The following is a 21,524-nucleotide window of genomic DNA, read 5'->3' on the forward strand; positions in this document are numbered from 1 at the left end:
TAAAAGCTTAAAGCAGTCCTAACTGATGTAACCCAATTGGCTGGGTGTCCTCACTGGCAAAGTGAGTGGGCGCTGGTTCAATTCCTGGTCAGGGCACATGCCTGGGTTGCGAGTTGGTCCCCAGTCAGGGCACATACAAGAGGCAACGGGGTTGATGTTTCTCTCACACGTGAATACTTCTCTCCCACTCTTTATCCCTCCCTGCCCCTCTAAAAATTAATTAATTAAAAAGCTTAAAGCAAAGTCACTTTTGTGCATCTCCTGCCAAAAAAAAGTCCTGAAGATATTAACACACCCATTTTATTTATTTATTTATTTATTTATTTATTTATTTATTTAGAGGGAAGGGAGGAGAGAAACATCAGTTGGTTGCCTCACGCATGCCTCCAACTGGGGACCTGGCCTGCAACCCAGGCATGTGCCCAGAGCGGGAATCAAACCAGTGACCCTTCGGTTTGCTGGACAATGCCCAACCCACTGAGCCACACCCTTCAGGGCTAACATACTCACTTTGAAACGAGTAAGGAGGATAACACTGGCATCATGACTTCCTTATGCAGATGTGACATAAGCCCCATCCCAGCATATGATCAAGACAAAACATAACCCTTTTTATCTTTTTAAAAATATTTATTTATTTTTAGAGAGAGGGAAAGAGGAAGAGAGGGAGAAACACATCGATGTGTGAGAGAAACATTGACAGATTATGTCTCTTGTAGGCACCTGAACCATGGATCTGGCCCATAACCCAAGCATGTGACCTGACCAGGAATCTAACCAGCGACCTTTTACTCTGCAGTATGATGCTCAACCAACTGAGCCACACCAGTCAGGACTGTAACACTTTTTAAAAATCTAAAGAGTATCAGCCTTGGTTAGTGTGGCTCAGTTGACTGGACGTTGCCAGCAAATCGACAGGTTGTGGGCTCGATTCTCGGTCAGAGCACACAACAGGGATGCCAGTTCAGTCCTAGGTCAAGATGCGTGCAAGAGGCAATCAACTAATGTCTCTCTCACATTGATGTTTCTCTCCCTGTCTTTGTCCCTTCCTTCCTCTCTCTCTCTAGGATCACTAAAAGGAAAAAAAAAAAATCTAAGGAATATCAAATAATTACATAAAGTTTTTTTTGTTTTTTGTTTTGTTTTTTTGGTTTTTTGGTTTTTTTAAACAAGGACTCTCCTAAAGAAGAGTAAGTTTTCACTTACTTTGTCTGGGACTGCATCCATTATCAGCTCACCATACATATTAATGACCTATAAAAAGTCAACATAAAACCAGCTTACTAACCCTATACAACTCAAAACATCCCACTCAGAATGAATAACATAATATACTGCTAACAATAATCAAACCTTTTGGATAGTGAGGTTAGTGAGTCACTTCAGTAAGGAATAAAGAATCCTTGATTCCAAAAGATAATTATGAGGCCAACTCAGAAGTTATTAATTATATTTTATTGTCCGACATCCTCTGCAACTTTCCCATGATGGGAACCTACAATACACTCACCTGGTCATTCAGCCAATTCTGACCATCCAGCGTCGCCAGATCATCCATATCTAGCATGTGCTTATTGTAAAAGACACGAAAGTTGCATTTTTGATGTGTGGCCCGATAGTTCGTTATTTCTCTATTGATAAATGGTTTTCTGAAACAGAAAGATTTTGAAATAAAAGATTAAAAACATTAAGTTCTGTTCAATTTATTGCTAACTATCAGTTTTCAATCACAAAAAAAGTCATATACACTAAGAATTCTATTTTCAAGGGCTTAACTTAAGCATCATTGACAAACCTATTAGAAAAGTCTTCATTAAAGACATCTTTTAATCTTCCAAGGACATCTTTTTCACTGAGTGGGACCAAACTGCCATATTTCTTCATAACCTCATCTAGAAATCCTTAAATAAAGGAAGAAAGAAAAATTAAGATGGAAAAACCATTTTCAGCAAAGTCATTCTCCCAATAGTTAACCTCTACCTAATACTTATCCTCTACATAATACTTAACATACATTTAACCTATATTACTACATATTATACTATTTAAAAAATCTTTGAAAAGTTATATTTTATAAACAAATAAAATGAATTAGTCGTTCACCATTCCAATCTAGAGAAATGCTCTAAGGCATCTGTTGGGAAATGCCCTGTCTGGTTTCAGGAACTGTAGCCCCGCCAACAGGAGAGAGGGCCCCAAGGCTGGAGCTGAGCAGGGAGGCCTTGGGAAAATAGGCCACTGAGGAGACAAAACCTGACCCCTGTCAAGGGCTCAGCCCCTGCCTCCCTCACATCACCCTGCTTGGCCCTGGAGGATGGCTGGTTAGTCAATGACGGGTGAGATCCCTCGATGGAAAGGGCAACCTAAGACAGGCACAGTCATCTGGATATTAGGGAAAAAACTTGGGGTTCACAGAGAAAGGGTGAAAGACCCACACCCCTCGGCTCAGCTTTGATATGGCCGAGGTCCTCATTCTATCTGAAAATAAGTCTCCTTATTTCCTGGCTGCCTTGCCTTTCCCCGACTCCTGGCTCAGGCTTGAAACAATACTGGAGACAGCCCTGAACTGGATCTAGTGGTTCCCTGGGGAAATGAGGCCTAGAAGTAAATTCCTTGAAGTGTGCTTTGGTTTTTCCCTCAAAAGCTATGATAACCAGCTCATGCGGGGAAGGAAATTTACATTATTCACAGACCCTGACCCTAAACCCTTCGATGCCCTTATGTTTATGCTCTCATGTTAACTCGTCTCGGACCCATGTAAATGGGTGCTTTCCTGCCATTTGTTTTCCTCAACATCATCTATTCTCTGTAAACGTTAACATACTGCTATAATGAGATCCCCTGTACATTCCTACTAGCTAGCTCCATTGATAACCGTTTCAATAAAAGCCTTTGGACACAGGGGTTCGGGGCCTTCTCCACTAGAGAAGGCTCTCCATTCCCCTCTCCTGGCAGACAGAGAAGTTTCTGAGAAGACTCATTTTATTTCCCCCCATCCGTGACAACCCTGGGACAAGCTCTGTGGGATCAGAGCCCACGCTCCCACCGCAGCTGGCACCCGAACAGGGACCTGAAGAGCTCCCTCCCTTGGGCATCATTTCACATTGGATTTCTAAGCTCCGATACTAGTGCACTAGTAGAGAAAGAATGGCTAGCTAATACTAAAGACGGACATCTTTCAGATTCTACCGTGCAGCAGAATCCTATCTTCTGAAAAGTGAAATCTAAAGGGCTTAATTGGGGGGTGGGAGCAGCAGGGAAGAACGATGGGGGAAAAATTGAGACAACTGTAACTGTACAATAAAAAATAAATAAAAATAAATAAAGAACTTAATTACCTGATTAAATGTGCCTATCACATTTGGTAACTGAAGGGATTATCTTTTTAAAAATCATAATTAGAGGGAGTTAATTGTTGATATCACTGTCAAAGTACCATTTGATAAAGGTGGTAATTTCATCTCACAGCAAGGGACAAATTCTAAGGCATTTTTAATATCATATAATTTGACAGCATTATACTCTGAATAACACTATGAGGTAAGCTTAACTGGATAACAGCTGTTGAAGCATATTTAAGAAGGAAAACAGAATTAAGGATGACTTCTTGGCCAGAATATAGCATAGCCTTCAGGTCAATTTAGGTCATATGTATATGTATTTTAATGGCTTCCAAAAGGATCCACTGAATCCACCTTAAAAAGCCCTAGGAAATAAAACCAGAGCATTATTCCTAAGTAAAAACAAAGAAACCAAGGGAAGGTTGAACAGCTCACAGAAGTGCAGGCATGACTTGTGCTGAATGGGGAGAGCAACAGCCTGGCTAACCATCAGTTTGACAGTTAAGTCTACTAGGTTAAAATGGGGAAAATAAGAACAATTGCCATTTATTTTACCCAGTTCCCTTCCTAACTTTAAGAATGGCCTCTGCTACACATCAATACAAAATGAACAGAAGGACCACAACAAATGTCTTGGGGATGGAGTGTTTTGGGGTTTTTTTTATGGCGGAGGAGGAAAAAAGGGTGTTAAAAACCTATTTTTCCTACTGTTAGTCTCCCATCAGACTGGCTACCAATCAGAAAGGCTTAAGACAAGAGTAAAGGTAAAACAGCAAAGAGTTGTTTGCTTATGCTTAATTCTGGTCGAGGCTTGGGCATATGGAGAGCAAAAAAAAGCAGTCCCATGTTCCTGCTTAATTAGAGTAGGAGATAGAGATTTGGGGCTTCTAAACTAGGAATAGAGCATATATTTGCCTTCAGTGTTTACTGTATCTTTTTTTAAAATAAATATGTAGATTTGTTGATTGACTTTTTTTGAGAGTGAAACATCCAATTTGTTGTTCCACCCACTATGCATTCATGGTTGCTTCTTGTATGTGCCCTGACAGGGGACAGAACCTGCAACCTTGGTGTTATCAGGATGATGTGTTTAACTAACTGAGCAACCCAGCTAGGGCTACTATATCGTATCGTATCTAAATATAATCTTGTATCTACATGGGAGAATGGGCCCAAACAGAAGGTAAGAAATTACAACATTTGAGAAACTGCATTTAAGCAACAAATTTTATATAAAAATAATGCCCCCAACAAATAGAAGACTAAACTTTAGGCCTGGCAACCTTTCAATGAGACTTCTCGAATAAGAAAGGAGGTTCGCCTATCATGGGATATGGACTCTGATTCCAAATGAGTATCAAAGGAAAGAGGTGTCCTTGCTAACAATGTTAGCTCTGCGTGGTAGTATTTTGGGGATTTTAAGTTGTTATATTTTTTTCCCTCTTATCTGTATTTTTGTTTTCACTTTCAGATGATTCCTAATATATAGGAAAGCCCTACTGGAATCTTTAAGGAGAACCTTAGATGACAAATGTCTCACTCATACACATCATTTACTCACTGGACCAGAAGTAAAACAACATTTAAAGGGCACTTACCATGAGCCAAGCACTAACATATCTCATTTCATCCTTGTAAATACCCTATGTGTCAGACAGTATCATTACTTTACAAATAGAGACAGGAAGCTTAGGGAGGCTAATTAACTTTCCCAAGGACCCTTAATTAGCATATACAGGTCATGCAACCACAGAAACTGAGCAATTAGCTCCTACACTATGCCACCTCCAAACCAAGAAATACCTATTATCTTTTCTCTACCACTTAGTTGTTCATTTCATCTTTCCCTTTTAACACCTGTGGGCCAAGAATTACCCAGAAAACAGACTTAAAATGAAAATTAAATTCATTATTCTTTTCCCACTTGCTATCACCAAACTAATGAACCAAAACGGAAAAGTGTATTTGAAATACAATTTCTTTTACTTCAACAGTACTAAAATTTCAATATGACCAAGAAACAAAGGATAGGGGACTTCTGGTCAAGAGGGCAGTAGAGGCAGGTATAGCTTGCCTTTTTGCACAACCACATCAAACTCACAACTAAAATACAGAACAACCATCACTCAGGAATGGCACAAACCAAGCTGAACGGAAGTCTGACAAACACAAAATCTAGTTGAATAGAAGTCTGAGAATTACAGAATTAAAGAAACCACATCCATCCAGACTGGTAGGAGGGGTGCAGATGCCAAACGAGATGGTCCCACACCCACGTGGATAAAAACTCAGGAGGAATACCTTGGAAGCGAGGAATCTCAGACACACACCAGGCACCCCAGCCCAGGGTTCCAGTGCCAGGAAGGTAAGTCCCCACAACTTCTGGTTGCAAAAACCAGCAGGGATGAGTTGGTGGAAGAAGATGTTGGAGCCCCCAAGCAGTTCCTTTTAAAGAACCCACACACAGACTCACCTACTCGACTCACTCCTTCTGAGCTCCAGGACCAGGGTAGCAGTTTAAAAGGCACCAGTGGAATATAGGAAAAAACTGAAGTGTCTGGCATCGGGGCAAGCAGAAACCATTTTGCTAAACCCTCCCCCTAGAGCCCATAAGCTGGTGCCATATCTGAGATTCCATCAACCTGGCTAATACTGTTTGACCCACTTTGCAAGTCCATAGAGGTTCTGCTCCACCCAACTTATGGGCCCACCCAAGCTGCTTTTCCATCAGAATGGCTACAACAGCTGGCTACAGTGAGCTCTAGTGGAAGCCAGTTAGATTCACAGCTTGGCTTCACCTGGGAATCTCCAAGTCCCCCACAAGTAGTAGCCATCTCAGATTGCTTTATAGCTCAGGCAGGGTGCCTAGGACAAAACATAGGTTCAGGCTGACCTTAGCCTGCACCACGAGGGAAACCCCAGGGTCAGCACACCCAGTGGACAGCTACGGTCCACATGGGGGCACCACCACCGTTTCCCTACACAGCTGATCCTCCATGGAGAGCGCAAGTTGGTCGTCAGTGGTCACAGCCAGTCTTTGCAGTTGACTGGCCTGGGTCAATCCCTCCCACTGACCTGCCAACAGCAACCAAGGCTCAACTACAAGAGGAGGGTGTACTCACCCTGCACTGTGGGTGCGCCCTGAGTACCCAGCTTGGGCGAAAGGGGAGGCTGTGCCACTGGACCCTACAGGACACCTACTACATTAGGCCACAGTACCAAGATACAGAGTCAAAGCAGATCTCCATAATACAAACACACAGGGAGGTTTGTTCCTAATAGAAACAAACACAGGGAGGCTGTCAAAACAAGGAGACAAAGAAACATGGCCCAAATGAAAGAACAAATCAAAACCCCAGAAAAAGAACTAAACTAAATGATATAAGCAATCTATCAGATGCAAAATTCAAAACACTGATTATAAGGATACTCAAAGAACTTAGTGAGGACCTCAGCACTAAGGTTCACTATTTGAGACACTAATTGAACTAAAGAACAATTTACAGAGAAACAACAGTAGAGGTGATGAAGTTGAGAATCACATCAATGATTTGGAATATAAGGAAATGAAAACCAACCACACAGAACAAGGAGAAAAAAAGAATCCAAAAAAATGAGGATAGTATAAACAACCTCTGGGACAACTTCAAGTGCATCAACATTTGTATTATAGGGGTGCCAGAAGGTGAAGGGGAAAAGCAAAATAGATTGGAAATCTATTTGAAAAAAACAGTGAAAGAAAGTTTCTCTAATTTGGTGAAGGAAATAGACATTCAAGTTCAGGAAGCACAGAGTTCCAAGTATGATGGATGCAAAGAGGCCCTCTCCAGGACACATAATTAAAAGGACAAAGCCTAAAGATAAAGAGAGATCTTAAAAGCAGCAAGAGAAGTTAGTTACCAGATAGGAGGGGGAGGGAAAGAATGGGTGAAGAGGTGAAGGGATTAAGAGGTACAAATAGGTCATTAAGAATAGCCATGGGAATGTAAAGTACAATATAGGAAATGGAGTAGCCAAAGAACTTAAATGCATGACCCATGGACATAAACAATGCTGAGGGAGTTGGAGGCCTTGGGTGGAGGAGGGCAAAGGGAGAAAAATCAGGACAACTGTAATAGCATAATCAATAAAATATAATTTAAAAAAAAAGAAACACAGGATAAAATGTTAGGAAAAAACAAAATAACAAAAAAACTACAGTTCAAATTACAGTCCATGCTGCAAGTACAAAAGATAATAATATTAAAAAAAATCTGAGGTGTTATTTTAGAAGTTAAATTACTCTATGTTAAACTGTGTTGGACAATTTTTTCTTGAAACAACATCCACCCTAAAAGTGGAATAAGGTTCATTGTGTTGTGCACAAAAGAAACATAACCAGTTGTTTTCTCCAACAAAATACAATACACATGCCAGAAATCAAAAATAAGGAAGGCATAAAATATAAGGATAAATGTAAGGATTGTGCAAAACCTAAGTGAAAAGCACTATAAAATTCTGTTAAGGGACGCAGAGGTCAATAAATTGAATAATTCTTTGTTTTTAGACAGGAAAACACAAATATTGTAATGAACACAATTTTCTCCACATTAATCTGTAAATGTAATACAATACCAATTGAAAAGCCATGGTTTGGTTTTTTTTTTTAATTGAAAAAACAAATCCAAAATTCATCTAGGGACAAAAGTGTAAGAAATTCCTAGAAACTTTTGAAAAGGATTTAAAGGGAGTGGTGAATAAGGGAAAAAGAGAGGAAACATAGGGCTAGTCCCATCAAATTATAAAACTAACTACAGTAAGTAAAGCAGAATAGCACTAGTATAGAAACAGGCCCAATGGCAGGTAGCATCTCACAACCCTGGGGAAAAGATGAATCAATCAATAAACAGTATCAGATCTAGTGACTAAATCTTTTAGTTATTCACCGCTGGAATTCATTTTGGTGTAAGGAATGTGGTAGGGGTCCATCTTTACTCTCCCCCAGATGGCTAAATGTGAAATGACAAGAGTAGAAAACAGGGTTGAACATTTTTATATAATTTAAACAGGAAGAAGCTTTAATTTTGAGAACTGTTTTTATTAATACATAACCATAAACATTTTAAAATGAGGTGGCAGTTGCCATATAATTCCTTTAGAACTTTTATGCCCTTATGAATGTGTATTTCTTAAACATATAAGTAGCTCACTATACTTACTCTTTTTAAAACTACTTTTTCCCCCCATTCAATATTTTTTTTTACCTAACTCAATGCAAAACAATCTAGCAGTCCATTAAATGGGTATGCCATATTTTAACCAATTCCCTATTGATGACCATTTATTTTTAGCTCTCTAAATAACATCCCAATTAATACCTTTGACATATCTTTGTAATATTGTTTCCCCAGAATACTTGCTAAAAGTCAAATTTCTTTAATTTAAATTTTATTTTTAAATCATGTTTATTCTGTTATAGTTGTCTCAATTTTTCCCCCTTTGCCCTCCTCCGCCCATCCGACCCCGCCCCCCCACCCCCCCACTCAATTCCCACTCTGTTGCCCATGTCCAGGGGCCATTCATACATGTTCTTTGTCTAGTCCCTTCTCCTTCCCACCACTGTCCTCCTTCCCCATCCCCTCTGGCCACTTTCAGTCTGCTCCATGTTTCCATGCCTGTGGTTTATTTTGTTCATTAGTTTATTTTGTTGAATAGATTCTACTCATTAAAAGTCAAGTTTCTGGGTCAAAGGACATGAATATCTAAAACCTCAAATTTCCACTTGTGAGTTTTGTTATATACATATACAAGATTTTAATGTTCATGGAGTCAAATTGGTATATTTTTCTTGCTTGAGTTTCCTATTGTCCCTGATTATTAAAATAGTCTCTTGCATTTAACAGCTTTATTGAACTATAATTCATATTCCACAAAATTCAACCTCTTAAACTGAACAATTCAGTGATTTTGTATATTCAAAGTTGTACAACTATTACCACTACCTAATTCCAGAACATCTGCCTTACTCCACAAAGAAACTCTGTACTTGTTAGCAGTCACTCCTCATTCTTCTGTCTCCCCAGCCCCTGGTAACCGTTAATCTACTTTATATCTCTACATATTTGCCTACTCCAGACACATCAAATCAATAGAATCATACAATCTGGGGCCTTTTTGTGCGTGGCTTCTTTCATTTAACTATTTTCAAGGTTTGTCCAATTGAAACATTCATCAGTATTCCATTTCTTTTTGTTTTTTTTAAACAATGCTTGGCACATACTAAGCACTCAATACATATACATTACTATTAATATTACTGCCGCCTTTTTCAGAACCTAGGTCCCCAGGACTATCTTTTTTTTTTTTAAGTTTTAGGTTTTTTATGAGTTAATTTATTTATTTTTAGGGAGATGAGAAAGGAGGGAAAAATAAGAGGGAGAGAAAACATCAATGTGCAAGAGATAACACTTCATCAGTTGCCTCTGTTCACCCCCAACTGGGGACCTGGCCCACAACCCAGGCCAGTGCCCTGACCAGGAATCGAACCAGTGACCTTTCAGTGTGCAGGCCAGCACTCAGTCCACTGAGCCACACTAGCCAGGGCTCCATTTCTTTTTATGGCACAATATTCCATTGCATAGATATACCACATTCTATTTTACCTGTTCATCAGTTCATAAACATTTAGGTAGTTTCCACTTTTTGGCTATTATGAATAATGATGCTATGAACATTTGTGTACAAGTTTCAGTGTCTTTAGTTGTTTCTAATAAGCTAAATGTTTAATTCACCTAGAATATACTGCAATGTAGGAATCCATTTCTTTCCTTCCAAAACAGTAGCTATCAGTAATCTGAGCACAGAAGCCTAGATTTTCATATCCTCCTTCAAGTCTTTAAAAGTTATTTGCACAAGCAAAACTGCTTATTAATTTTTTCCAGCAACTCACAACTGTCATTGTGAAGCACACAACTTGGTTTTGAAGGGAGTGGCTTTCTTTTTATACTCGTATTTCATTAGTTTATGCAATATTTAATAAAATTATGAAACACAAGTAAATTGAAATAAGTACAACTGGCTTTTGATAAATATATAAATCCACAGCAATGACCATAATGTGCAGTAATATTAAAGAAGAGCTAGCATTCAACATACCATGAAAGTTAATACTGAATCTGTCTCTTTGATTGTGTTGATTTTTCTTGGATATTTAGATATATTCTGGGTTCATCTCTATTTGGGTAACTTGAAGGGCGGAAAGCAGGCTATGATGAGCAGGAGCTGTTGCTGTGCCTTGAACTATTTTCAATGGCAGTGCAGATGCTAAAACTCCAAAAACTGTTCTTCTGGGATTGGTTGTTTCTCATTCTTGCTAGGTGTTACAAGCAATGGAGCAGGGGGGAAGGGAAATGTCCTCTGTCCCCATCAATCTCCTATTCCTAGAATTTTAATGCTATATGTCAATTATATACTTTAATAAAAAAAGGGGGGGAAAGAATTTTAGCTTGAGCCCTGCCTGGTGTGGCTCAGTGGATTGAGTGCCGGCCTGTGAACCAAAGGGTCACGGGCTTCATTCCCTGGCAGGGCACATGCCTGGTTTGCAAGCCAGGTCCCCAATTGGGGGCACGCAAGGGGCAACCACACATTGATGTTTCTCTCCCTCTTTCTCCCTCCCTTCCTCTCTCTCTAAAAATAAATAAATAAATTTTTTTAAAAAAAAAGAATTTCAGCTTGATAGCAGATATCCTCCTTGCTGATATGCGGCACAGGCAGGGAGAGCTAGTTTTGTTGAAATTCCCCAAGTACTTGGTTTTTTACCATGGGTCTCCCCTTTCCTCTCCACCTCCACCACCTCCACCACCTCCACCACCTCCAGAAATGGGAGTCACTCGGAGCTGTATCGTTTTTCTGCATGAACCCTCCTTCTGTCACTAAGGCTGCCCTCTGGACTTTCCCTCTACTTTCTGCCTTTTGGAAGTTTCTCCATTTCTGATTAACCAAAACTCTACTCCTAGTTTTTGAGTATGGAGATACATATGTGTTTTTAATATACTTTTCGTGCATTTTATATTACAGATTACTAAATGTTGGTTCTATAAAAATTCCTACTTTCTCACATAATGCTACAGTTTTACTATATGCCATATTCAACTTATCAATTGTTTTTCAAGTGCTATATCTAAATGTATAAGTTAAATGGTATTTGTGGGTAAATTCTAACTATTTGAGGTTTATGTATCATAGGTCTGCTAACCTCATAATAGGGAAATTTCTTCTAGGACAGTATAAACAGAAAAAGGTTTTTAAAAGATCTGCTAGGACTCTACTTTGTGTTTTCTTTTTGTTGGGGGGGGGCGGTTTTTAAACACACGTAATGACTAGGCAGACAAAGTTCTCAAAATTGTTTAAACCATTAAGTAAATCTCCTAACTTCCCAGGAAAAAACTTTTATAACAATTTAATGTATCTGTCCAGGTATGTCCTAAACAAATATATGTGGACACATATATACATATAACTCATCTTACATATATGTACATGCATCATTAACAAAATGACATAATTCTGTTTTACAGCTTGGTCTTTTTACTTTATATAGACAGTTTTCAGTATCAAAATATAGATCAAATTTATTCCATAAGAGCTTCACAGTATGTTATCACTGGGATGTGCCATAATTTATACTTGCATAGAAACATTTGTTTGATTGTCTTAAGTAATGTCCCTGTACAAATATATTTGTACTCTTATATCTTGGATAAATTTTAGGAAGGGGAAGGAGTCTAAGGTTGATACTACCATACTGCCTTCCAAACATGTTTATGCCAAACTTACTTTATGGGGTGGATTTTGACAACTGGACTTTTAAAACATGACATATCTTGAAGCCATAAAGTAAAGACAGATAAATTTTACAATGTAAGAACTGAAAATTTCTGTTAAGCAAAAATATCATACACAAAGTTAGTTACTAAGGCTTTTACTTTTTTGGAGAGAAAAACTTGTAAGATTTATAATTAAAATTGAAATGTAACATCTTTAAAACAAAAATAATGCTAAGGTCTTTGAAGGTAGGAATCGGTGTATCCTGCTTGATGCCACATTCTTAGAATTAGCACACTGCCTGCTACGTATGAGCATTTTAAATAGATAGATAATAAATACAAAATAAATAGATAAACAGATAAAATATAAATAACCCAACAGAAAAATAGGCCAAGGAAAAACAAAAACAATGGCCAACATAGAAAAAAAATGTTCAAACTTTAAACTTCAAAACTCAAATTTAAACAAAAAACTCTCTTGCCCTGGCTGGTGGATTGAGTGCCAGCCTGCAAACCAAAGGGTTGCCATCTACTAATTCCCAGCCAGGGTACATACCTGGGTTATGGGCCCGGTCCTCAGTAGGGGACACACAAGAGGCAACCACACATTGATGTTTCTCTCCCTCTCTTTCTCCCTCCCTTCCCCTCTATCTAAAAATAAGTAAATAAAATCTTTAAAAACAAAACAAACAATTCATGATTTGTAAGACTGGCAAAGTTTAACAAATATAAACTGGTTCAACTTTCTGGAGGATAATTTAACAATTCTCTTAAAATTGTAAGTGTGATTATTCTTCTGCCATTAATTCTACTAGTAGGAATTAAACTTACAGAAAAAACTGCCTAAGTATAAATACTGTCAGTGCACCGCTGTTTATAGACAAAAACTGGAAGTAACACAAGTGTCCATCAATCAAGTACTAAAAAAACTATGGGACATCTATATAATACAGTAATATAAAAGATTTCAGGAAAAATTTCTAATTGCTTAAAGGGAAATCCATGTGTGGAAGAGAAAAAAGACTCTTAGAAAGGAGACTGGGGGAGAATAAAGGAAGTACACATACCAGAAAGGCAGATTGACAGCTGTTCATCATCCACTGGAGATGCATTTTGACTGGTCTTTCCACCTCCCACTTGATTTTCTAGTTTGAGTTCACTGCATGTCAAAGGAGCCTCCAGTGGACTTTTACAATAAGGGTGGTCCAGCAACTTAGAACTAAGAATGTTCTGTTTGAGAGATCCATCTTCATCCATTTGGCATGAGCTCTCTTTCCGAACAGTCTCTTCGGACACAGGCCCACCTACACCACTTTCAGACTGATCTTCCCCAGACACTGACAATTTTACCCTGTCATCTTTGACAGTACTTGTCCGATTTTCCTGATCCAGAGTCATAGCTTCTCTTTCGGGTTCTGAGATAAACACATTACTAGAATGATGGTCTGGTAGGGGGATGTCATGAATTAGCTCTGGAAACTCCCACTTAGGAGAGGAACAGGGTGACTGGTCCCAGGTGTATGTGGCACTGCCATTCTGTTGGTCAGGAAATGCTTCATCTAAACTAAGATCCTTGCCCAAGAAAGGGCTTCCTTTAGTGCAGCCATCAGGCATATGAGAGTTCTTTCCCTTCACCACCGCACTGCTGTCCATATCTGGGAAGCACGGTTGATGCTGACAAGAAGGGTCTTTAAGTTCTGGGGAAGGGAACAGGCTGCAACTGCCACCCTCTCCGTTCTCCCTAAGGGTCTCCTGATGGTCCCCAGTGACTTGCACCCAGCTTTGCTGGGCTTTTTTTAGCTTGCAAACTTTGCTTTTTGTTCGGAAGTGCTGGGATCTGAGAATCCTGTACCGAAATCTAATCATGGATAATTTCTCATACATCATAAGAGGAGATACTTTTATTCTTCTTTGTTGGTTAAGTTGGAACTTTTTTGGAGTCAGGGGTCCCCCATTCCTGTGGTGCTCCAGCCCTTGGTAGTAGCCATAACAAAAGCGCTTTCTCTTATGCTTGCTCAAAGTGACCACAACTGTGCCACTCTCAACTGAACTTTGGCTCCCCCCACTGAACGTCATGGGAAAGTCAGAAGCTTGCAGCTCTGTCCTAGGTCTGTGACTCAGGGCCTGACCTAGAACATTATTTGCCGGCAAGTCAGCAACTGCCTTCAGGAGACTTTTCTCTCCATGGTATTCATGGTCAGAGTTCTTTGTTGAAGACACCAACTTCTCTGCTTGGAGTTTCAGGAGGGTCCTTGAGGAGGAGACGAAGTGTTTAGTGCCTTTTCTTTTCACTTTAGAGGAAAAAGCATTAACATTTTCAGCAGCCACATTCGATTTTGTCTTAGGAAAAAAAGGATCATCCTGGATCCACGTTTTCTGGATTTGTAGGGCCTTCTTTCTGCACCGGAAATGCCTCAACTGCCTGCTCCAAGTAATTAGCCTTCCCAACTTTGCTTTCAGAACACAGAAGTGCTGGTGAAAGAAGAACTTCTTAAAGCCTCCAAACCCAGTATTCCATTTCTCAGAAAAGGCTAAGTGGATTCCTTTCCTCCATAGAATTTTCCTCTGTTTTTTCATTTTTCTGATGCATAATGAAATATGGATGTTGCTATAAAGAAGAGAAAGAAAAGTTACATTTCCACCCTAAAAATGAGGTCATAAAGACTTATATTCACAGAAATATAAGTTGGAAAATTTAAAAAGAAAACACAGGAAGTTCAACTTAAGACTAGCAGACACAATAAAACCGATATTCAGGGTATTCCCCACAATGGGAGTTGAGGAGGGAAGACATGACTACTCTGACATGACCCTGCTTGCTACACTTGCCTATGATAAAATAAGTTCCAAGAATAATTTCTCAATATACATTCAGTTTCCGATGGAACAGACAAGGGCAGGGAGTCAGAACAGAATTTCTAAGTGTCAGCCCTGCTTCTCATCAGTTAAGGGACTTCACGCGAGTCACCCAAATTCTGTGTTCTCATTTGTAAAATGAAGAATGGGAGGGGAGAGAGGACCAGATATCACTTAAGACTGATTCCAGCCCTGGATGGTGTGGCTCAGTGGATTGAGCACCAGCCCGAAAACTGAAAAGTCACTGATTCAATGACCCATCAAGGCACACGCATGGGTTGTGGACCAGGTCCCCAGTCGGGGGTATGCGAGAGGCAACCGATCTATGTTTCTCTCCCTCTCTTTTCTCCCAAAAATAAATAAATAAAATCTAAAAAATAACTTAAAAAAATAAAAAGACGAATTCCGTATCAAAAAAATTTGTTCCATGGAGCACGTGGTTCAGTGTGTTGGACATCATCCCACAAAGCAAAAGGTCACTGGTTCAATTCCTGGTCAGGGCACACGCCTGGGTTGCGGGTTTAGTCTCCAGTGGGGGCACATACGAGAAGCGACTGATTGATGTTTCTCTCTCAAATAGATGTTTCTCTCCCTCTCTTTCTCCCTCCCTTCTCCTCTCTCTAAAAAATAAAATCTTTTTTTAAAAAAAGGGCAGCTACTTTTGCTCTATATAGTCATCCACAGACAGATATTCAATAAATGCATGCAGTATCAGTACTTCAAGAGTGATATCAGCCTCTTCTTTGTCAATCAATGAGTGACTATGCAGGGACAGTACTCTATCCGGTGCTCTCCCCCAGTTATGCTCCCAAGTAAATATAATTTCAAAAAACCAATGAAGCGCACACGTGGTGGGGGGGGGGTGCGTGTGTGTGTGTGAACCTCAGGAACACACCTAGGGGAAATGGTAGACACAAATGACAGTCAAAACCAAACATGATTCCCTTATGATTTAGTAAGATCTAATATTACTGAAGGCTCTCTAGCTAGAAAGGCACCAGCCACAGCATATGAAGTAGAAGAAATACTAGATTATGAATCAGAGAACCAATATTCTAATTTCAGCTTGCTAATAACTTACTAAGAAAAGTTGTAGTACTTCTCTGTGCATTCGTTTTTCTGGGGAACAGGCAGGAACATGGGGAACATTTACCTCAGTTGCCTCTCTAAATCCCATTAAGATGACAAAATGTAGTTTTGAAAAAGGTAAAAACACTCAATGACAAAGAAAATAAAAGTTTGAAAGAAGTAGATGATGAGAATTAACAGACTTAGGCCAAAAGAGCAGAAACTAAGACAGCAGTAGGAGAAGCTATAAACAAGTCACAGGACCTTGGAAAGGCTTAAGAATTAGTAGTGATACCTATGAAGGCCAGAGTATGAGAGTGGAAAAAGGAAGGATTGATTCACAGTCTGAATAAAAAAGAGACCCTACGGTCCCTTCCCTTACCCTAGCAAGTAACTGAAGTTTCACTTTCTGAGGAGGATGACCCAGGACAGTTAAGCAAACCATGCATCACTACGGGTGTAGGGTACAACAGGAAAATATTAAATAAGTTTACATAGTGAATTCCCTTCCTAACCTCTTTTACTACTCAGTTCCCAGAAAGGTTTACACCCCCAAGGGTATAAACCAGGACGTGGCCCAGGATGGCTGAGAATGCAGCCCAACACAAAATCATAAATTTACTTAAAACCTTTTTCTTTTTTTGCTCATCAGTTTTCATTAGTGTTTGTGTATTTAATGTGTGGTCCAAGACAACTCTTCTTCCAGTGTGGCCCAGAGACACCAAAAGGCTGCACACCCCTGCAGTGTTGTACAAAGTTTAAGAAGCAATGATTGCTGGGGGAAGGGGGTCTAAGGGGACTAGGTGGTAATGGAAAAAAATACAATAAAGATTTTTTAAAAAAGCAGTAAGACCCCAAACCCCTCCCCTACTCCACACAGCAGGTAAATGCCCCACCCCAACCCAAGATTACTTTACCCTTCCTTCAGAAAGGGTAAAATAGAGGCTATGAAGATGGGGATGCCAGGCATCATTTAAAGGTGGAACCATACGTTGAATTCAAGACCCGCCCCAACACTTTCTCACTCATCTCCTAGAACCCTGGGTAGTCTGTTTTATCCACTCGAGCAGAAGATTGGAAGACTCTTCTCTAGAGAATCTAGTTAGTCCACAAGAAAATACATTTATACAGATATCTCCCCCAACAAAATGGCCCAGCATGGCTCATAGTGCATCCCAAAGTTGGTAAGTCCCATCACATGCTCAGAATGTCCAAGCAACTTCTTAGTGGTAGTAACTTCTTAAAATGGCAGAATAACCAAGAATCACCAGACTTCTAGGAATCAAAAGTAGACCAAACCGATAAAAGCAAAAATTTACCTAGAGAATTTAACTTTAAAAAACTACGGAGGGGAGGGAAAGTGAGTTATTGTTTAATGGGTATAGAGTTCAGTTTAAGAAGATGAAAAAGGCTCTGAAGATAAATGGTGGTGATGGTTGCACAACAATGTGAATGTATGTAATGCCGCTGAGCTGTACACCTAAAAATGATTAAAACAGTAAATTTTGTTATGTATATCTTACCACAATAAAAAAGTGACAAGAGGGAAAGAAAAAACCTAATAGAATCCTAAAAGAAGTAAAAGAAAATCCAGTAGGAAAAGAAGAATAGAATGTTATTTATTTTTTTAATAGGCACAGAAACTTGTCATTTTTATTGGGGTAGAACCTTTTTTTTTAAAAGAATAATCATAAGCAATAAAGGAGCCTTGGAAATGAAAAATAATAGCAGAAATGAAAAACTCAATAGACAGTAAAGAGCACATATCCCTAATATAATGAACTCTTAGATTGAGGAATAAAGAACAAAAAGCCTAATGGAAAAATGGAAGAAAAGACATTAGACAATTTACAAATAAAGATTTTTAAATAATCCTTAATCATAAGAAAAGATGTTCGAGGCCTGACTGGTGTGGCGCAGTTGGTTGGGTGTTGTCCCATAAAGGTTTGATTCCTGGTCAGGGCACATGTCTAGGTTGTGGGTTTGGTACCCAGTTGGGGCACATGAGAGAGGCAACCAATGGATGTTTCTCTCCCACATGAATGTTTCTCTCCATCTCTTTCTCTTTCCCTTCCCCTCTAAAATATAAATAAATAAATAATTTTTTTTTTTTTAAAGAAAAGACGTTGGAGAATTCCAAGGTGGCTGCAGAGTGGGTGGAAGCAACTCCCACCTGCTCTTGGCCCCAAACATGATTTACAGCTAAATTACAGAGCAATTGACCTGAATAACTAACTGAACACTAGCTGAACTGTAATATAATAACTGCAGTCTTACAGAAGCAGCCACAGAGAGACTGGTAAGAGGGGCAGAGATATGGAAAGGGGTAGCTCTGTACTAAGGTGCAGCAGAGGCTGAGATGCCAGAGGGATACTGTGGCTGCAAAATTACCTCTCCCCAGGAGCACAGGGTCTCAACCCCATGCATTCCCAAATCAGAGCAACAGAGATGGGAAGAGGAGCCTGAGTAGCATCTGGTGGTGAAGGTCAGTGGGGATTTGGTTTGCCTAGGAGGCCCTGACCACAGCCTCACAGGGAAGAGCACTGGTATGGTTACAGCACTCGCCTGGGGAATGCACCGTCCAGACTTCAGGTGCTGGCAAGGCCACTTTGGAGCCCTTGGATACCACGGAAGGGTTTGTAGGCTGCACACAGCAGTGACCTCAAGAGGCTTCTTTGTCGTGGGGAGGTTTTTGTCAGAGACCCAGATGGTAACTGAACTGCGTGGCTTTGGAAAGGGGGCCAGTCTCTACCACCTGTTTTATCACTTGGCCGCCCCATCTTGCTGAGTGCAGCCACACAGGGACTTTCGGCCCAGTCCTGAGGAGTTTGGCTGCAGTGGGGTGGGAGAACTGGAGAGCCATGCAGGGCTCGGATTTTCAGACAGTGTCTCCAAGGAAAGCTTTGGTCTGGGAACCAGGTGAGAGAGTGATGAGCTGTGTGACTACACTGTGGGGAGGAAAATCCAGTCTCCCCTGCCAGTTTAACCCAAGCTACCTGGGGAAGGAAAAGAAGTGCCCACCCCCCTCCTACAGGCTTGCGGGCACCACCTCTAACAGGGCGCTGTTTGGATTAGCCCTGCCAAGCCCCCAACACCCTGACGCACTGGCTGTAGTTGCACAGTGGGGAAGGGAGAGTGGCCCAGAGCTGGGACATTCAAAGTGTGAGACCCTCGGAGGCCACTATCTGGAACTAAGATGAACTGTTTAGCCCGCTCCTGCTGGCTGGGCTAGCATCAAACCCAACAGGAGACACTTACGATCTATCCCCCTGAGCCCGGAGCAACTGACACCACTCCAGCAGAGGGGAGAGGTGGCTGTAACCAACCTGAACCTGCAGTGAACCCCTTCAGAGGGAACTAGAGTTGGAGACTCAGGCAGAGATCGGTAATTTGGCTTTGAAGCAGGAGTCACATTCCCCACAATGAGTACCTGACTGCGTGATCACCAAATAGGAGACACACTAGCCCTGGTCTCCTGACCCTGGTTCCTCCACCCTAGCGAGTTCTCAACATGTGGAAAAGGCTGTGGATTGCAGCTAACCTGGACTCATTGTATGGTCTTTCTTTGGAAGCTCTGGGATATCAGGAAACATCAGGTGGAGATGGGCCTCAGGGAGCCTCATTCCTTTTACAGTTCTGCCCCTCTCTAGCTGGAAGACACTGACTCTTTTACACAGATCGGCCCCTCCAGTAAACACAGACACAGTCAACAGTGTGGTAGCTCCAGATAGGTAGCCCAAGGCCAGTTATACACCATGTCTGATAGTGACTCGTAATTGAATCTAACCCAAATGGACTCAGAATCAAAACGAGTGGAGGGCTTCATACCACACCACAGCTTGACCCAACTAGCCACTCAAGCAGCATGCCCTAAGGGGAATATCAGCAGGTATCAGACCCTGCTGGGAACAACTCCACTTCAGAGGGTAGCCCCTGCAAAGTCTCATACACAGTGGTCAAGGTTTACCCTTACAGTCAACTAGCCTGAGGGTCAATTAACTCCATCCTTGAAAGGGACAACAGAATTTGAGACTCAACTACAACAAGGGATGAACATAACCCATGAGAAACAGAGCTCAGGTGATGTGGAAGATTGTGCCACAGAACCCAACAAGACACCTTTACCATAAAACCATCATAACAAATTTGGAAGTCATAGCAGATCTACCTAATACACGGGAAAAAATAGTGAGACAAAGAAATATGTCCGAAATAAAAGAACAAGAGAAATTCCCAGAAAAAGAATTAGATGAAATGGAAGCAACCAAAAATACTAGATGCAGAGTTTAAAATAAATGGTTATAAGGATGCTCAAGGGCCTTAGGGAAAAAAAAGAATGATCTCAGGAAGAATTTAAATGAAAAGATAGTAAGCAATAAAAAGGACATACAGACCATAAAAAAGAACCAGTCAAAAATGAAGAATACACTAGAAGAAACCAACAGAAGGTTAGATGAAGCAGAGGACTGGATCAGTGATTTAGAGGAAAAAATAACGGTAAGTACCCAAGCAGAGTACCTAAAGGAAAAAAGAATTTTAAAAAAATGAGAGAAGTGTAAGGGACCTCTGGGATGACAGGAAGTGCAACAACATCCACATCACAGGTGTACCAGGAGGAGAGGAGGGTAAGCAAGAATTAGAGAAACTGTTGATGAAATAATAAACTACCATAACCTGGTGAAGGAAAAAGTCATACAAGGTCAGGAAGTACAGAGTCCCAATCAAAGTAAACCCAAAGAGACCTACACGAAGACACATCATAATTAAAATGGCAAAGGCTAAAGACAAAGAGAGAATCTTAAAGGCAGCAAGAGAGACAGTTAGTTACCTACAACAGATCGCCCATAAGGCTGTCCACTGATTTCTCAACAGAAACATTTTGGGTCAGACGGGATTGGCATGAAGTATTCAGTGATGAAAAGCAAGAACCTACAACCAATACTACTCTATCCAACAAGGCTATCATTTAAAATTGAAGGTGAAATAAAGAGCTTCCCAGACAAAAACAAAAAGCAAAACAAAACAAAAAAAAAAACTAAAGGAGTTAATCACCACCAAACCAGTACTGCAAAAAATGTTAAAGGGGCTGCTTTCAGAAGAAAAGAGAGAGAGGAACATAGATACTAAAAAAAAAAAAAAAAAAAAAAAAAAAAAAAAGGGCAATAAATACTTACCAGTAACCTTAAAGGTAAATGGATTAAATGCTGCAATTAAAAGACAAAAGTTAGCTGAATGGATAAGAAAACATGGCCCATATATGCTGTCAACAAGACAGCCACCTCAGAACAAAATACATAGCCTGAAAGTAAAGAGGTGAAAAAAAATATTCCATGCAAATGGAAGCAGGAAAAAAAAAGCTGGGGTAGCAATAGTTATATCTGACAAAATGTACTTAAAAACAAAGGCCATAAGAAGAGACAAAGAAAGTCACTACATAATACTAAAGGGATTGATC

At 40.2% G+C, this 21,524-nt stretch overlaps 1 protein-coding gene across 6 annotated transcripts in view; it reads right to left on the bottom strand.

The window, feature by feature from the left end:
* The window catches only part of SENP5 (SUMO specific peptidase 5), a 64,023-nt gene that overhangs the window by 31,667 nt on the left and 10,832 nt on the right, over nt 1-21,524 (bottom strand). For 5 of the 6 annotated variants that reach the window (XM_054575127.1, XM_054575126.1, XM_054575129.1 and 2 more), the window contains 4 exons: nt 13,213-14,753; nt 1,796-1,901; nt 1,511-1,649; nt 1,207-1,254 (listed from right to left, as the gene is read on the bottom strand). In XM_054575127.1, the coding sequence (XP_054431102.1) occupies nt 1,207-1,254; nt 1,511-1,649; nt 1,796-1,901; nt 13,213-14,722 (1,803 nt within the window). In that variant the 5' untranslated portion in view covers nt 14,723-14,753. The remainder of the gene's footprint in view (nt 1-1,206; nt 1,255-1,510; nt 1,650-1,795; nt 1,902-13,212; nt 14,754-21,524) is intronic. The other variant, XM_054575128.1, reaches the window with a different exon arrangement.

The sequence above is a fragment of the Pteronotus mesoamericanus genome, unplaced genomic scaffold (assembly GCF_021234165.1).
Source record: "Pteronotus mesoamericanus isolate MK-2021 breed Mesoamerican mustached bat unplaced genomic scaffold, CSHL_Meso_final contig_27, whole genome shotgun sequence".
Taxonomy (NCBI): domain Eukaryota; kingdom Metazoa; phylum Chordata; class Mammalia; order Chiroptera; family Mormoopidae; genus Pteronotus; species Pteronotus mesoamericanus.